This window comes from Neofelis nebulosa, chromosome 3 (assembly GCF_028018385.1).
Source record: "Neofelis nebulosa isolate mNeoNeb1 chromosome 3, mNeoNeb1.pri, whole genome shotgun sequence".
NCBI lineage: Eukaryota > Metazoa > Chordata > Mammalia > Carnivora > Felidae > Neofelis > Neofelis nebulosa.
In genome coordinates, this window is record NC_080784.1 from 191,161,733 (window position 1) to 191,180,759 (window position 19,027).

Genomic DNA, 19,027 nt, shown 5'->3' on the forward strand with positions numbered 1-19,027 from the left:
GTGGTTAACATCCACAACAAAAAAGAACCTAGGCAGATTCCACTTTCTTTCTTCAAAGAAAACTATAGTTTTCTGAGCAGACCGGCACAGCAACCTGGGTCTCCATGTGCCCGGATGACCACTTCTGTCTATTCCTTCCCAGGGATGACTGAGTGTGGAGTGCTGCATGAGCCCTAGGTGTTTATCTGGGCCTTACACGTGTGTATCATGGACCTCCCGCTGGCCACCACTGCCTTCTGAAATTCTCAAGAGCTCTGCAGTCATTGATAACAATAAGAACCCTTCTCTAAGCTTCAACTCTTAGGAAAATACATGCCAGCCTCCATGTTCAAATTTTAAAGTTACAATCTGAACTCAAGTTGACTGTACTTGGTGGACTTCTGAAGATTCCTTTACAAATTCGAGAGAATAGTAGCCTTTATCCATTTATTTTACAATAATTTTAATTTATATAGTTATCTCTCTGAAAGTCCTTTTGATGTTAAAAAGCCGTCATACTTTTATTATCTTTGTTCTTTGAGAGATTAAAGCTGGTTCTTTCAAGGAAGTCTTAAGGAGATGAAGCAGGGAGTTGAGGGGGCCTCTCACTGCACGTCTTCAACTGTTCCCTCCATAAGACCTCACTGAGCATCGTTCTGAGGGGACTAATATTGCCCTCAGGACAGAGTGGCTGCTGGCTTGAGGCTTATAAATATAACAATGACCAGAGTGTTCCAAAATACACATCCCAGCTATATTTCAGAAACAAAAAGCTGTCAGTAATTATAATATAAATACAGAATAATTTAGAGGCTCTTACCCTTGCTTTCTAAATAGCAAAACTATCAAATCCTAAAATATATACCCTTAAAAATGGGCTGATTTTAGTGACAGGTAGCAGTCTTCCATGAAAATGATGAAACTCATTAAGATTAATAATAATGAATATTATTAATGATTCATGACAAAAAATTAAAGGGTTATTTTTTCTTAAATCCAAATTTGTAAAAGATGGACCCAGTATTAGTCGCATATTCTGCTTTCCTTTGGCGACGTGGTCAGTACTTACAGTGAATTCAGAGAGCGCAGTCCTTGGAAAGCATCTGGTGCTAGTTCGGAGATCTGATTATTGCTCAGGTCACTAAGATTAGAAATAGGGTTAGGTTAAATTAAATAGAATGTCAGTGAGGACTTACTGCAGGAGAAAGCTATTTATTGCCTTTACATGTCCATTTTGCACCTATTAATACATGTATAAAATTTGCAACATAAAACATCTGAAGCATCTTAAATTAAAAAAAAAAAATCAGACTTCTAAATCAATTACTGGCTCTTTTCTTAAATTATTATAAAAGCTGCCATGTCTTATTTTTGAAAATAGAACATCTAAGATTTGGCTGCATACTATATTGATCACATAAATTCATGCGGGTGTGAATCAATATGTTAAATTACAAAGAACGTTAAAATATTACATAGTTTAGCCTTTAACATCACAGTATTATAAAACTAGCAATCGGATAGTCACATCACTTAATATTTAAGCTGTCAAACATTCAAATATTCATACTTAAGTGAATGTCTGCACGGTCATGACCTGTATAATTTTTAAAATTACATATATTCTAGAATATTATTCACTCACATTCTTCTAAGCTTTTTATATGGTGAGAAAGCTCCAGGAGGGATGACCTTGATTGAGTTCTGTTCCAAACGTCTGCAACGAAAAAATTCAACTTTTAAATGGAAACGTGAGCTCTCAGGGATGTTTAATTCAAGCCCAGGATGCATGTCAAGAAGCCACGTTGATGCTCTTCGTGAGTGATTCTTTTTTTCCTCAAAAATAAGTACTAAAATTAATTGTGCTGTGCCCTAAATGTGGGGCAAGATTGGGAATAAAAACAAGGCAATTATAAAATGAATAAAAATATCCTGATTTTTAGGCATTACAGGTCCATTAATATTTAAGTCTGGACTTTGTATAAAAGAGAAAGTACCTGTAAGAAACTAACTTGGAAGTACATTAAAATAACCTTTATATCAGTATGAGAAATATGTATAACACTGAACAGATGTATAACATGTTTCAAAGACAATTATAACTCTTCCACAAAGGAAATTGCTGTTGAATATTAAGTTTTATAAACCTTTTATCTCCTCTACAGAAAACATATTATAGATTAAAAATGCTGTTATGCCCAGAAAATTAATTTTGCAGCTTCTTATGAGGTAAATCTTAAATTCCAATCCATTAAATACCATAGGTACTTTTCGGTAAGACTGGCTGGACTCTGAATACTTCGTGCGAAAACCATTGCAGCAAAGCGCATTCAAAACACAACTGAAGTGGTTTTGATCACGCACCAAAATCAGAGTTGAAAATAAATCTATGGTTGTGTTTTCAGAGAAAGACACGATTTTACCCACTAAGTTATGAATCACACAAATACATTTCCTTCAGTATCGTATCCATCAAAAACGTTGCCTCTCAGCTTCATTTCTATCCATGTGAACATTGTAATAAACACTTCCCATCCCTTCCCCTCTTCTCTTTGTATCCCAGAGGCTGACTCTTGGGAACCATATAATCCCAGGCTCACTTGCCAACTGATTTTTGTGGAATTTGGCCAATGAGAGGCACTGGTAGAGACTGAAGGTAGGATGAAGCAAGAAGCCAGGATATTCTCCCTTTCTCTGTCTCAGGGGATGTCCCCAGCAGTGGTCTCATCTCCTTCCTAATTTTAGCTCCTGCTGGGGCCACCTCCTGACTTTGTATAACATTCTTTTCTTCTTAGATCTTTGTAGACCTGGATGTGGAGGCAGCTTTCTGTTCTCTGTGTCACCTTCACAACTGCTTAATTTCATCCCTTATATTAAATCTCTCTGTTAAAATACCTAGCACGAGCTTCATTTTCCTGCCTGGATTAAAAAATATATATACAAATATATATTTAGGTATACATGTTTATATTGGCATATTTATATACATATATAAATACAACAACAATATATATATGTTGACTCTACATGTGCCATATACATTGGTTCATGTTTTATTGAATGTTGGTAAAAACTGAATGTGAAGGAGGATATATGTATCAGCAACATTTAATGAACATCAAATCAAAACAAACAAAATATCCCCAGAAGGTTAAGTAGAAATGCCTACATTTCGGTCTTTTCTGATTCCAAAACCCTTCTTTAGTTTCAGGCTTTCCTCAACAGCCTCAGGGTTCACACTGACCTCCTCATCTCTACATGCAATGGGTATCCACAGTCATCATTGCTCTCAAACTCCCTGTAGCATCTGATAGTGCTAACAACACTTCTTCCCTGGATACGTTACCATACACCTCTGGTTCTCTTCCCTGTCTCAATCTCTGGATTTGCTTTCTAATCCTCTGAACCCAGTTATTCCCCAAGTTACTGTCCCTTCCTTCCTCTCTCACACAGAAGGTAATTATTTCTCTGTAATTTAGTTATAATTCTTTCCCTCCAAAAAGCAGAAATTATTCTGTTCACATTAAAGATAAATTCAAGTTTATTTACAAAATATATAAGGAAGAAAATTTAATTTTTTATATATATTTATTTTAGATCTTTGAAGTTTTACTGTATAGAGAATTTTGAGTTGTATGCCTTATATCAAATATCATACCATACATGTTGTCCTAATACTATTAAGTATTTTGGGAGATGTTATTTTTAATGTCTTTATAACACTTAATTATCAAAATGGACCATCGTTAATTAATCATTCTCTATTATTGGCCATTTAGGTTAGTAAAAATTTTACGTGATTATTAATAACATGGCTTAGTTGTCTTAAGACAACTGAAGCATGGCCTCCTCCTGAAGCCTTACTTTATTTTCTCAGGTAAGGTTAGTTGTATCTTTCTTTATACATCCAAGGGCATTCTCTTCTCTGTGCCTCTGCTCTATCTCACTACATTCTAGTCATTTTTCACATATCCCTCCTCCACCAGGTTTGTTGGCTCCTAAGGGGCAGATTTACCCCAGAAGACAAGAAATAAATTGTATGAAGAAAATATAGATTTGGCATCTGGATTATTTATCTAGGTCTGGAGAAAGGGTACTTTTTTCAAAATCTCTAAATATAACAAAGGACATTTAAATCATTTCACTGTTACACTATTGATCAGAATGTTATAGATTGATGGTTTAGAGACACATTTTTTAATTTTTTTTTTTTTTTTTTGCTGTGATCCCTTCTTGTAGTTAGATTTTAAGAAGTTTAAAATGTAATCAATGAAAATACAGTGAAAGCAAGCTATAGATGCAAGACTATTGACTAGATGACTTTCTACAAATCTGGGCCAATGAAGAATCGTTTCATTTTGTTAAAGACTAGCTCAAAATAATGTAAAGCTATGATGAGAAAAAATAAAAATTCTTAGCATCTAGAAGATTTCTTTCAATGCAAACAGTGATGCAAAACTAGTTCATATGATTACTTTTATAAATATCATTTCAAGTTCTTGAAAATAAGAAAACCAGTAGTCACTCATTCATTCATTCATTCATTCATTCACCCTTTGTATTCTACCTGTGCAAAATATACTATATGAATGGAATTCAATGGTGATTGGAAGAAACATGTTTATACCCTTATGGAAGTTTTATTGATAGGCATCTAATTTTGCTATTACATTTCCAATTAATTTGTTTAGTACAAGTTTTAAAAAATGACATATTCAGCATTGAAATATCAATGACATTAATTCACAAATGTGGCCAAATTAATTCTACTATCATATATAACTGAAGAGCTTCCTTAGAAAGTTTAAAATTCATTTATTATTTTAAAGTCTCTAAATCCAGAATACTTATAATGATCACTAATTGTCCTAATGGCACTCAAATACATTTTATTGTAACAACTAAATTTAGATGTGTCTAATCTGCAATTAATTTCATTGATAAATATTCCAACTAAAGCAAACAAAAGATATATAAGTGAGGCTATATATATGTTTTAGAAAATGCATGCACAAAAAGTTATAAAACAAGGAGAATTCATGATGAAACAGTGTTAAATTTTACATGCAAAAATAGTAATTCAAACATAATACAGTGCTGTTGCATGTATCAATCATTCTTGCAACGTACCATAGTTAACCTTCACATTGCAAACCATTTCATTTAGAACATATGCAACAGAAGGCTGAACGATGACATATAAAATGGATTTGCTTGCTTTTCTTTATTTATCTACTTGCTTCCAACCTTTTTTGTTAAAAAAGAAAAAGTATTTGAAACAGAGCTTACATGGTTATTTACACTGACTCAGCAGCTAATTGGTTTTTATGGCATTGTACCAGCAGTCCATTAAGGCAAAGCATAATTGCCTCCTTCATTCAAACAGACAGATTCTCAAGCAAGAAAATATTCTACCACTGACAGATGTCAACCAATAAATTTTAAAATGTTTCAGAATGTCCATTTTGTCTTCTTTAGTTGGCAAACAATAAATTAATGTGTACTTTCTTTAAACTTTCAGATCTCCAGGACCTTACGCTTCATTAGAAGAACTTAAGAATATATTTTTAAAACTGTAAGCAACACACATATCAAATGGTGTCCATACTTCTATAGAAAAGTGGGGATGGTACTTAAACCAGGTTATAAAAAATAAGGAAGAAATATATTATTCAGGTGAAGGGTAAAAAAACAAGTAAATGAAATGTACATTTTCTATCTTTGCTATCCCACAATCTTCTATTTTAATAGCATAAAATCTGATGAATTTTATAGAGTGCAAATTTGAATCCATTGTTCCATGAAGAATCTAATTAAAACCATACCAGGGTTACAAAAACAGATAATGGCCGAGATATATCTGCTGTGGATGAAATCCACCATAATTAAGAGCGTTCCAAATGTTAGTCCTTCATAAAAAGAAAATGCAATATTTTGAATTTCAAAGTAAAAATATATTTAGAAAACTCAGTAAGGGAAGAAGAAAATTCTATCAACCCCATACCGTATGGAAGCCTTTTTCATGTAAAAGTAGCCCAAACCTTTTTCTCCACAGAATGTGTATGAACAATTCCTAAACATTTTATCACTCTGTGTGTGTGTGTGGGGGGGGGGGGGTGGGTGTAGTATATAAAAGCAACCTGCTGTTACCACTTCATCAAAATCACAAGGAAATTTTAGTGAAAAGTTCAATGAGATAAGAAAATGGGGACAATTTTATAACTCCTCCATCAAAAAGTTCAACACTACAGTATGTTTAACCAATAAAAACCTTTCTCCTCACTCACATACATCCTTTTTTCTTGTTCTCAATTACTGTTTTGTTTTGTTTTGTTTTGTTTTAAATAAATCATGCATGTATTCACACTTAAGAGAGTTTCTCAGGAATGAACTCCAACCAACATACGCCACTTTCTGGTGCCTATTTTAAAGAGTATAGAAAATGGAAAATTATCAATAAATCTCTCTGTTCGAATCCTGTAGGCCCTACAACATGGAAATGATGTGCAGGTATAACTGAGCTCTGTGACTTAAAATACTCTGCTATGGTTATTGACAAGCAGGTCTTACATCAGTAGAGTATACAACATAGTGCAATTCAGGAATTCAAAAATTCCAACTAGTTCTGAAACCATTTATGAGATATTAAACAATATTAGTTTATTTTAAATGACCCATTCAGCTCACTAGTGCTCAATTCTCAGGAATTATTTTCAATATTTTTCAAATTAAGTTATGTTGACAAACCATATAAAATGATATCCACATGCCAAAGCGAAACAGCTCTTTCCACGAGGCATTATGTTTTATATATGTGTATACATAAAAATACAAATGTATAGTTCGGTGATTAAAAGTATGAGCTTTACAGCCACTGATAAGTTCTGTGGCCCTTGCAAAAATTAATTTGCTTCTCTCAGTTTCTCTTTCCAAAACATGAGGAAAATAAAACCTCCTATAAACTATGTTTTTGTAAAAATATGAGATATAGAAAAAATGTTTTTCTTGCATAAAAAATAGTGAAAAGATAAAAATATGGGGATATACATGGGTATCTATGTAATCACATACATAATAAACAGCACTATATAATAATATGTCTACAACACATATGAGTTTCACACACACAGATTATATAAAGAAGTAAATCCCGATACATGATTTGATCTCTAAGAGGAAATAAACATATACGATGGAAAAACACATTTTAAACAAATCAGCAGATTTGCAGATCGCTCAGCAATTATGTATTACACACATACATGCATACATCCTTCACATGGAGGCCGAAAAAATATATAATGTTGTAACTTCCATGATCCATATGATTAAAATATACCATTTTTTTCAACTTTGGAAACTGTCTTAAGAACTCAAAAAGGTTTTACAACACCAGTAAAGTATGAATTTGGATTGATTGTATCTGTAACATACAGCCCAGATGTTGATTATACATGGCAATAAAACTGACAGTCCTTTGCATTTTCCCCATCTGCTTTTAACATAAATGGCAAAAACAGCTGCCAGAGAATAGAACATAGATTTAATGGGGTGTGTGGGGAAGGCTGTGGAATGACCCTAGCTTCTGAATCTTGGACTGCTCAGTGTAGCCAAACATTCTCATCATTGGTAACATCAATCCACTATTTGAAAAGGAGGAAGCAGCTATATTCTTTTGACATTAGGGATTCTCTTGCCTATTACATAATAATTCCAAAGTCAGTACTTTGTATTTCTGGAATATTACTTCTAACTTTAGCAGTAAATGTATGCCTTGAAATCCTTCATACGTGTCTATATAAAATGACCCAAGATATTTTTGACTGAAGTACAATTTCTGTTACGTAATTGCAGTTCTAGTACTTTGTAAGTTTAATAAATATCTTTGGCAGGTGAATGAATATTTGCCTCTAGAGGGACATACTATGCATACAGCTAGCATTTCTGCCTTAGGACTGTGTCCATACTAATTGATTATCAGCCATCCCTGCCTTGGTATGACTTGTTCCTGAATATTGTCCATTTCCTTAATCTTATTTTATTATTATTTTTTGGTGATGTCATTCTAGGGTACATGCCCCTGAGGATAAAATTCAAATGATGTTTTCAGAGTAGAAATAACTCTTTTTCCATTTGGTCTTTAAGCATTTAAAGCAAGACAAAAATGAGTGTGTGCAAGGGTGTGTGTTCTTACTGACTTCATGTTTCAGGTAGTGACCTAAATAAGAGTTAACATTTTCATGCGTCTATTCACATGGATACATGTCCAAATGCAAAGATACACTCAAAACACACAATCACATGGCTTAGCTCTAGAGGGAAATATGGACTTAGGCACATCGCTCACTGATTTCAGGGGGATGGAGCATAGATTCATAATGTCAATATCAGTAAGTTTTCATGTATAATTTTTCTTTAGCAATTCAAGAAATAAAATAATTAAATGTTCTGCTGCTTTGATTTTCATTGATTGTGAAAACCTTTTGGACATTAACTTTGAGCCAGGCACTGAGCTAAGCTGCCCATTTCGTAATAATTTTAGTTTTAAAAACATTATGCAAATTGTCTTTACACATCATTTGTTTAAAAGTATTGCTCAATGAGTAGATAGCAATTGGCCTTCTTCCCCACCCCCTGCACTGATTTACTGTCCAAGTTACCCATCATCTTTTTCCTCAGTTTTAGGAAACAGTGTGACCCTGAGAGAGTAGTATGTGAATTATATGGATTTTCAACTTACTCTTTCCAGATGATTATAGAACCATAAATCTATAGCTTAATTCCTAAAAAACACATGACAATGATTTGTCTGAGAATAAAGAATACATTTACTATGCACCAACTATCTTCACTGTAATGTTAAAGTCTACATAGGTCTTGTTTTACCTCTAATGGGTCTCCATTTTCTCTTCCATAGAAATGTTTAGGAAATCAACCACCACAGCACCAGGGTCACTTTTTGGAATCACATTCCATCATGATCTGTTGCTACACCTGCCTTTACCATGCCCTCCAGACTGTTGCTAACACATTCTTAGTGTACTCTTTTCCTCCAAACCATTCTCCACTCCACCTTAGGAGGGATTTCTCTATCATCTCTAATCATGCTAGTACCTTGCTCAACATGCTTCCTTGTATGTACTATTGTTATCAGACAAGGTGATTCGTCACGATTAGGATTCTACTTTGTTCCAGCAATCAAAAGTGCTTTAACTTCTCAAAGACATACTACCTCTAACTTTTCTGGGACTTCACACATGCTTTTTCCTCTGTCTATAAAGTCCCCAATTTCTCTGCCTGCAAGAATCCTCATACCTGAAGATTCCTTGATTCTTCCAGGCACACCAAGGTATTCCTCTCTCTGTATTCCTGTGTGTATATATTTTACTACTATCATATAGTTTAAAATTTTTCTCTTTGTGTGGTTTCAATTTTCTGTGCTGTAAACACCTTGGAGGCTGGAAATGTGTCCTTTCATCCGTAATGCCTGATGCACAGTAGGTATTCACAAATATTTGTTCAGGATGTACTATATGAAAAAAAAATGCTATTTTCCATGTGTCCTTCTGTTGCAATAATACTCATCAGACTCCTTGAATTTATTTAGAGAAACCAGTTGGAGTTTCTTTCTTGCCTTACTACCTTATTAATCTCCATGCTGGTCATTTAAGTATTTCTTTTTTTTGCCAATTTACTTATAATTTACTGTACTTATTTTCACCTCATAACTAATATATAAAAATTTGATTCAGTCTTCTATGTCTTTCTCTTCAAAAGCCATTACACTTTTCTGCTTAAATGATCACACATCTCAACAAAAAAGCATATCTGTATACGTACATGTAACATGTGTGTTACATAAATAATGTTTTGTGAAATTAGACACAATTAAAAAATAGGTAAGAAAATAAATTGAAAGGGTAGCCAACAGAATGGGAGAAACTATTCGCAAATCATGTAACTGATAAGGAGTTAGTATCCAAAATATATATAGAACTAATAAAACTCAGTAGCAAAAAAAAATCAAATAATCCAATTTAAAAATGGGCAAAGGGCTTAAATAGATGCTCTTCCAAAGAAGACATACAAATGGCCAATGTGTACATGAAAAGGTGCTCAGCATCACTAGTCATCAGGAAATGCAAATCAAAACACAGTAAGATATCCCCTCACACCTTTTAGAATGGCTGTTATCAAAAAGACAAGAGATAACAAATGTTGGCAAAGACGTGGAGAAGAAAAAACACTTTGTGCATTGCTGGTGGGAATGTATATGGGTGCAGCCACTTTGCAAAACAATATGGAAGTTCCTAAAAAAATTAAAAATAGAACTACCACATGATCTAGCAATCTCACTCTTGGGTATATATCTGAAAAAAATGAAATCAGTTATCTTGAAGAGATATCTGTACCCTAATGTTCATTGCAGCTTTCTTCACAGTTGCTAACATATGAGAACAACTTAAATGTCCTTTGACAGACAAATGGATAAAGAAAATGTGATATATATATTGAGATATATGAATATTGATATATATCATGTCATACTGATATGTATCTATATATTATCAATATACACACACACACACATATACACGATATTCAGCCATAAAAAGAAATGAAATCCTGTCATTTGCAACCATACAGATGAACCTGGAGGACATTATGCTAAATGAAATAAATCAGACAAAGACACATACTGTATACTATCACCTGTATGTGGATTATTAAAAAAAAAAAAATCCAATTTAATTGAATCAGAGAATAGAACGGTGGTTACCAGGGGGTGTGGGAACAGGGAAATGGGGAGATGTAGGTCAAAGGCTACAAATGTTCAGTTATAAAAAGAGTAAGTTCTGGGGATCTAATGTATAGCATGGTGACTATAGCTAATAATACAATATTGGGAGTAGATCTTAAGTGTCCTCACCACACACACACACACACACACACACACACACACACACACACACACGAGTTAACTATGTTAACTATGTGAGGTGATGGATGTGTTAATTATCTTGATCTTGGCAATCAGTCCACAATGATTTGATGAGTTTATCAAATCATCACAATCACATTGTACACTTTACATATATGCAATTGCATTTGCCAATCATTCCTCAATAAAATTGGGAGGAGAAAAGAAAAAAATTGGGGGGAAATAGGTAATAATTTTCTTATCATGAATGCATATTATTAATAAACAGTGATTCTATCCACATAATGGATGTATGCAGCTTTTTAAAGATTGTTATCTCACTATTTCACTCAATAACAATTAAAGATTATTGAAGATACACATATGAAATTGAAAATTTTACCAAAATAAATACGAAAGCACTCCAATATTATTAGTGAACTCAAGAATGGTCTACGGAACTACAAGTATAGCTGAATTTATAAATTTATTTTATATAATTTATCTTACATTTTTTTTTTTTGCTATGGAATTATCAAAGCTACTGTATGGATTATACTAAGCATGGCTACTGATAACTAAGAATACATATGAAATGCTTGTTCTGAGGGAACATGATAGAGATCTTTGTTTTGTTCACTGAATAATGAATTGGCTCTCTGCATTCAGTAGGAAGCTAAATTATGATGTCTTTTTTCTGGGCCCCTAATTCAGGATGGAATCATAATAAAATGCAGCAAATATAATCCAAAAGCACAAGGAAATAAAAATTAAGAATGAGCAAAGTTTGCATGAACTTCTTTCACATCAAATGACTTTCTGACTACCAATCCCATAAAATACATTGTCAGAAAGGATTCACACTATTTTGTTTTTCTAATTGTAACTATGTTAGCATATAATCAAAGCTGAATTACTGGTTTATGTATATACTTTGATGACGGCTTTCTTTTGATCTTAAGATTGTTTACTTAGTGACATTTCTAGACAAAATTATATTACTTGATAGAAGAAAAGCTAGTTTCTGCCTGAGATTTGGGGGCTACATAGCACATTTCTGCTGTTGGAAGAAATTCAGAACCAAATACATAAATGCAGCTAATTCTCCACATCAAAGTAGGTACGTAGAATGATAGCTCCATATTTGAAATCTGGTTTGGCTAAAAACGTATCACATTATTTTCTACATTACAAAAGAACTGAAAGGTTTCTGCTAACCTTCAGAAACATATAGCTTCCTACATTGTGTTTCAGTAGGTCCGAAGCAAGTGTATTTTTCTTTTATCAAAAAAAAAAAAGTCTGGATACAAGATGATTTTGTTAAAGTACTAGGTCATAATTATTTCTACTAGACATAGAATATGAGAGTGTTATTCATTAGCATGCAAAGTACAAAATTATAAGAATATAAACTGCAAAGCCAGAAGTCTGGCATATGCTATATGCTAGCTTAATTCTGTGAGTGGATCTGAGGTAAGAAAAATATCTGGAATGTGTAAAACTTCAAAATGCTAACAAAGTTCTCCAGTTGTTATCAAATGCTCTAGTAAACCTATCAACAAACTTTCATTTTTATACTACTTTCTTAACTTTGCCTATTTTCTCTTCTGCTTCATAACTCTTAAGTTGGAGGTATCTCTAAATTTTTTTAATACTTTCATAATGACACAATTAAATACTTTCACAGTGAAAACTCACTTTGAAATTATCAGCCTACTTTTTATTTAGCAAGGCAAACTCAGATTATGGACTATTTCTTTCACACCAAATTATATTAAAATGGCATAATTCGCTTTATTTAGACATTTTATCTATGTTGTCTAAAAAGTAGAGTCAAGGTCATTTATATGTGTTATAAAAATTAGTCGAACGGCATGCTGCATTTACTTTTTTATTTTCAAAATTTTAGCATATGAGAAGAAAATCAACCGATAACACAATAACAGCACTAGCTGTGTTATTAGCTGAGACATCACTGAGTCCATGGTAAATAAAAAGTCACACCTAATTTCATGAACACCTATAACTCTCTTGAGAAGCTAGTGTAGAATGGGTGATTTAAAAACATGTTAATCAAATGGAACTTTGGCATCCCTATAGAAAGTCAGATGACTTTGACATACAGTATGTGGATTCAGTTTGGCAAGTATTATTTATTAGAATTAAGGATTCAAAAATTTGAAAGGGGCAAAGGCAGGAATAACCTGCAAAAAGGGCTTAAATGTACATGGGAAGAATGTTTGTCTAAAAGGAAATGGAAGAAAACATGCATTTTAAAAGTTGTATTCATGGGGCGTCCGGGCGGTTCAGTGGGTTACGTGACCGACTCTTGATTGCAGCTCAGGTCATGATCTCACAGCTAGTGAATTCAAGCTCTGTGTCGGGCTCTGTGCTGATGGCACGGAGCCTGCTTGGGATTCTCTCTTTCCCTCTCTCTCTGCCCCTCCCCCAGTACACTCACTCTCTCTCAAAATAAATAGATAAACTTAAAAATTAAGTTATATTCAATATCATAAAAGATTGTAATAAGATACAGCATTTAGGAGTCCCTTCTTTTTTTCACTTTATAATTATGCATGAAGTGACGCAGAGGAAACAAAAAGAGCAAAGTACTCTGAGCCCTCACATCTAACCTCCATCATTGTGAGTCTCTTTGAAGGAACCTTCTTTATTGCTGGCAGAGTAAAAGCAGACCCGTAGTTTACACAAAGATGAGTTTCTTTTCCATTTCACCTATTTGAATAGTGTGTCGGAAAAAAAATGCATTATAGCTTCTGAGAATTTCCAATCCATCTTAGAAAACATTGAGACAACCTCAGAAGACCTGAGAACTCTCCTACCATCTTTTCCTTTTCTATAATTTGAACTTCTCCCTGACCTCCTTCTCTCAAACAAATGAAGGAAAGAATTGTATGGTTCTCAGCTTCGGAGTCTTAAACAACCAAGAGTGAAGGCAGTCAGACAAAGGTAAACAAGACCTACTAAATTGCTACAATCTATGTTCTTACTAACTATTCTCCATGATTTATGGTACTTCTGCATAATGGTTTGAACAGGTGATATGCCACAGAAAATCTATAACTAGATTGAAGAGAACTAAGTGTCTACTTTATAGCAATCCATCATACCATACTCAAAATTTTATACTCAAACGTGATGTAAGAAATTAATTCTGAGGATTTGATATATAGAGAATCAATTTGCTATTAATAATTTTGTTGCCATGGTCCAGATCACGTAAGACTTGCCTTAGGCCTTCTATCTGTATGAAAAGAAGGTTTTAAACAGCAGAGTTCAAAGCAGCAAAATGCTGGGAAGATTTCAGCTGGGGTAAGATCTTCTTTCTTTCTTTTTTTTTTAAATAATATTTTTAATTTATTTTGAGAGAGAGAGAGAGAGAGAGAGAGAGAGAATGAGAGAGAGAGAGTACAAGTGGGGGAGGGACAGAGACAGAAGGAGACAGAGATTCTGCAGTAGGCTTTAGGCTCTGAGCCTTCAGCACAGAGCTGGACACGGGGCTCAAACCCACGACCCACGAGATCATGACCTGAGCTAAAGTTGGCCGCTTAACCAACTGAACCGCCCAGGTGCCCCGAGAGCTTCTTTCTTTTATATTTACTTTACCTTCTACTACTCCACATTCTATTTTTCCCTGTCTTCATTAGTCCATATTCCCTTGTCACATTTTCTGTTTATCATGAAGAATGGAGGTTTGGAGGCGCTCCAGAATGTGTGCACTGGACCCCTTCTATTTGCCCCCAACACTGTTCTTTACTCCATCCCACTATGCTAAGTGCTGGCACAGAAATGGTAAGGAAAACAGACATAGTCCTGCCCTTTTTAAGCTTACAGTCTATTAAGGATAATTTGATATTAATCAAAATACCAACTTCAACTGCTATAAGTTCTATGCAGATAAAATCCAGGGACATGTGAGAATATTTGATAGAGAATAGGAGAGATGATACACACTATAATAGTGTATATAACAGTTGTAGTAGAAAGTAATATGAAATAGCTCTTAGTTTTGCACACATTCCTATACCTTTATGCCTGCCTTTATGCTCCATCTATGTTCTCTTCATATGTAAGCTTCTCAAAGCTTCTCTTGCCCTGTTTTTCTGAGTATCGGCTAGCCTTTCCTTCTGATTTTTTCAATTCTCTCTTCTACGGTCGCCCAACAAGCCCACGCCATGTTTATCTTTCTTTGGAGCTGGATCAATGAAAGAACATGAGCTCCAGAATCAAGTTAAGTCTCAGACTGAGGCCAGCATAGCTGCTTCACAACTGAAAACACTTTTAAACACAATCTCTTAACATTGTGGGCCTTATTCACAAAACAAAACAAACAGCAAAGTGAAGTTGTCAGTTTTGAAGGATTGAGGTAAATGTCTAGAAGGTTCATTACCGGAAAAATATGGCCTTGGAGAAAGATGTCTAAGACTTAACTATAGAGTGATTGAATTAATGTATCTAAAGAAGGAGGCTACTAGTAGATACTGAATGGGTCGGCCTAGAACAGAGAAAAAAAAGGAGCTCCCAGACACATGTAGAGAGTGGAGTCCAAGCCAGTATGGGGAATAGAGAAATTTAACAAATGAATTTTAAGTATTTATAGCCCCATTTTAGCTCTTGCCATTAGATATCCTATTCATTAACTTTTATTTACTGTATACTTAAAAGCACCATTTTTTTTCTACAGGGAAAGAACGGGCTGCTTCTTCAGGTTTTATTTTTAATCTTGTTCAATATAGCTTATTTTAGAGATAATTGCACTGTAAATGCTTAAATTATCCATTTATTCTGTAAGTATTTATTTGCTATTTATCAAGTGCCTATTATATGCCACATTCTAGATTTGTACCTGGGTATTCAGTGGTGATCAGAACAGAACTAGTTCCTGCCTCTGACTTCATAGTTTCTACTTCAGTAGGGTGGACAGGTTTAAATAAACATGCAAATATACATATATAAACAAAATATAATAACTATACACATATTATCTCTATATCTATATTCTATCTATCTATCTATCTATCTATCTATCTATCTATCTAATCTATCAATGTATATGCAGAATAAGATTCCCAACAAATGAGATGACAGATCCTGGACCATCTAAAACATCAGGATGATGAGGCTTCTTGGAGAAATCCACCAACATTCATCTAGCATATGTTCCTGCATTAGTTTTCCTATTTTAAGATTCCATAAACACCCCTATCAAAAGTCAATGAGAAAAATCACATGATATAATGTGTGTGCAGCATCCAACACTGTTAGATAGATGTTGGTCTCTTTCCACTCCTCCTCCTACAAATTATTCCAATTCTAACTTTAAAAGAATGTTTCCCATCTCTCTTAACAAATAATTGCCTGAGCAAATACCAGAAGTGTGAAATTATAGTTGTAAGCACAATGCAGAAGAAAGAAAAGTTGAGTCAAGTTTTTCTACCTAGAATAACAGGCAGTAGATCATTCCTTGATGTAGCACTTACATACTTTCTTTTTGTTAGAATTCTATGACGAGACAGGTGCAGGAATAAAGACATAGCACACACAGAATGAAATCAACTCAACAGCATTGGATGAAATGCCTGACAACTTGCAGTAAAGAAATTCTACTTATAATTTATGGCAAAATCCAGATTAAAAATTATTTGAAAAATATGAAGGGAAGTTATAATTTTCAGTTCATCTTGAATTAAAAACTTGGAATCTATAAAAACAAAAAAAAAGATGTACAGCTTTACTTCCACATTTTATGAATCATACTGATGTTCTTTATACTAATAAAAATAAAAGAGTAATACAAGAAATGAGTTACTAAGCTAGTACGTTACGCCACTATAATGAATGGTAATGGGGTATTTTGTTGGAGTTGAAGATCAATATGATTTATTACCAGATGCTCTACTGATAAAGCTGATAATGTAATAATCAGAGAAGTGAAATTCACCTAGAGCTTCACATATGTTTTCATCTTTACTTATCAATTTAATTTATTGTAGCTTTATCTGATATACCATCTCCTCAATACAGGCAAACCCAATGGGACATATTATTTAGTGTAACTTTTATGTACTAAACTCCACAATAATACAAAATCTATACAGCATACAAAATAGAAGAAACACTCTGTTGTAAAAAATAAAATAGCCTACATGAGATAAACCACTTTAAATATCACACATTACTTTTGGTCTGTTATATCTACAACTCACTGGTCTTTTGTCAATCCGTGGCGGTGTTTCAGTCCTTCCTATAATCAGGACTTGATCCACTGGCTCCTGTGTGCTCCCACAGGGGAGCATTGTGCTCCCACAGAGATCTTACCACCTCACACTCTCATTTCTCTCTAAGAGCATTGTCTCTGACTTCCTAATGATTGCAACTTTCTGCATCTTCAAATCAATCCTGGTCTGTCCTTCATAGTGACAATCGTCTTTTTTCAAAAAACCCTTTTCGCAGATAAACTAAGCTCCTTCCTCTCTTACCTATTCTGGCCCTCTGCTGCTTTTACTGAGTTCTCTTGGGTTTCTCTTTTCCTGTTCTCCTTTCTATTGGCCATTTCATGGATTTAACCATCAACTTTTATTTTGTATTATTAATTACTCCAAAATCTTTGCCTCAAGTCCTTGTCTTCCTCCAAGTTACCACAGTCTGTATTATTTTGGTACCTCTAAAAGTCCCATCGGTGCTTCAGGATTTCACAAATTTTGTTCACCGTCATCTTTCTTCCCAACTTTTGTCCTTCCCTTTAGCCTCTTACATGCAATAATAAAACCACCAGTTCCCCATCCCTCACACTTAATTCTGGCATCATCTTTGGCTCATTTTTCTCCATTAGTCCCTCATCTCACCAAATACCCAATCCCATGAATTCTGCTCCTATATTAACTACCCTACCTGCTTTTACCCCACAGCTACACAACTCCTGCTTTTATGACATCTCCCCTCCATCAACATGATAGCCACCTAAGGAGGCCTCTTGCCTGGCAATGGGGCCTTTTGCCAACTGCTGGCACACAGCTGTAAGGTTAATTCTTGGAGATTCAGATTAAAACTCCTGTTTTCAAATGCATTCCAAATAAAGACTTAGGTCCTTATACTATCTAGGCCTTCTATGAACTGGCTCCAGTCTACCTTTCCAATGTTATTTTCCTGCATTCTCTTGGGTTCCAAATGCCATACTGAGCCCCTGTTTGGTTGTATCTTGGATTTCCATTGTTAGTGCCTACGCTTATGATGTTCTGTTCATTTTGAAAGCCCTGTCCTCATTTTTGCATTTCCATTCAATACCAATTCTTCAAGGCCTATCTTGGATGTTACCTCTTATATTAAGACTTCAACGATCAAAGTATCACTTATTGAATTACTACTATATACTAAACATATGTATTATTTCACTTCAAATGAACAACAACCCTTATGTTCAGGTGAGGAGACAGGCTTGCAGAGGATAAATAACTTGCCTACAGTCTCACAGATGGTGAATGGTAGGTTGACTTGTGCTTCTAACTAAAGCTTTCTGCCTTTAATTAACCACTGTAACTTGACCCCCACTTTACACCCTCTGCATAAATGCCTTGAACTTCATTTGTTCCCCTCTTACAACGTGTATTAATTTGTACCTCATGTCATAGCTTTCAATTTGTGTCCAATTTGCTAGTCACTTGATGGAAGATCTCTGGAAAATTCATGCTGCCTTTTATAATAATAAGTGTTTACCTAATAAATGCTGTTGCCTGGATAGATAAATATATTATTTCCCTATTTGAAAACTTACTATGTCTATTATCTAGTTCCTCTTATATTACCTCTCCTGATTAAGATAAAATCCTTCATTAATCTGTGGCTTTAAAATTATACGTAGATGTCTTTTCTAAGGCATTATTTTGCATGATGCCTCAACACGCACCTATTACTCTAATTAGGATTGACTGTACAATCTCTAAAACATAATGCTCACCACCACCTCTGTCCTTCATCCCTGACAATTCTCTTTTGTGCAATGTCACCCACCTCTTCCAAAACGATATATTACGCTTTTTTCAAGGTTCAGCTAAAAAATTCTTATAAATGTCTTCTATGAGCAAAGTAGCTTCCATTGACTAAAATTTCGAT

General features: G+C 34.3%; 1 protein-coding gene across 9 annotated transcripts in view; it reads right to left on the reverse strand.

Annotated features, from left to right (window-relative positions):
• SLIT2 (slit guidance ligand 2) overlaps positions 1-19,027 on the reverse strand; it is a 374,128-nt gene that overhangs the window by 111,322 nt on the left and 243,779 nt on the right. For all 9 annotated transcript variants that reach the window (XM_058722984.1, XM_058722986.1, XM_058722982.1 and 6 more), the window contains 2 exons: positions 1,625-1,696; positions 1,049-1,120 (listed from right to left, as the gene is read on the reverse strand). In XM_058722984.1, coding sequence (XP_058578967.1) covers positions 1,049-1,120; positions 1,625-1,696 — 144 coding nt within the window. The remainder of the gene's footprint in view (positions 1-1,048; positions 1,121-1,624; positions 1,697-19,027) is intronic.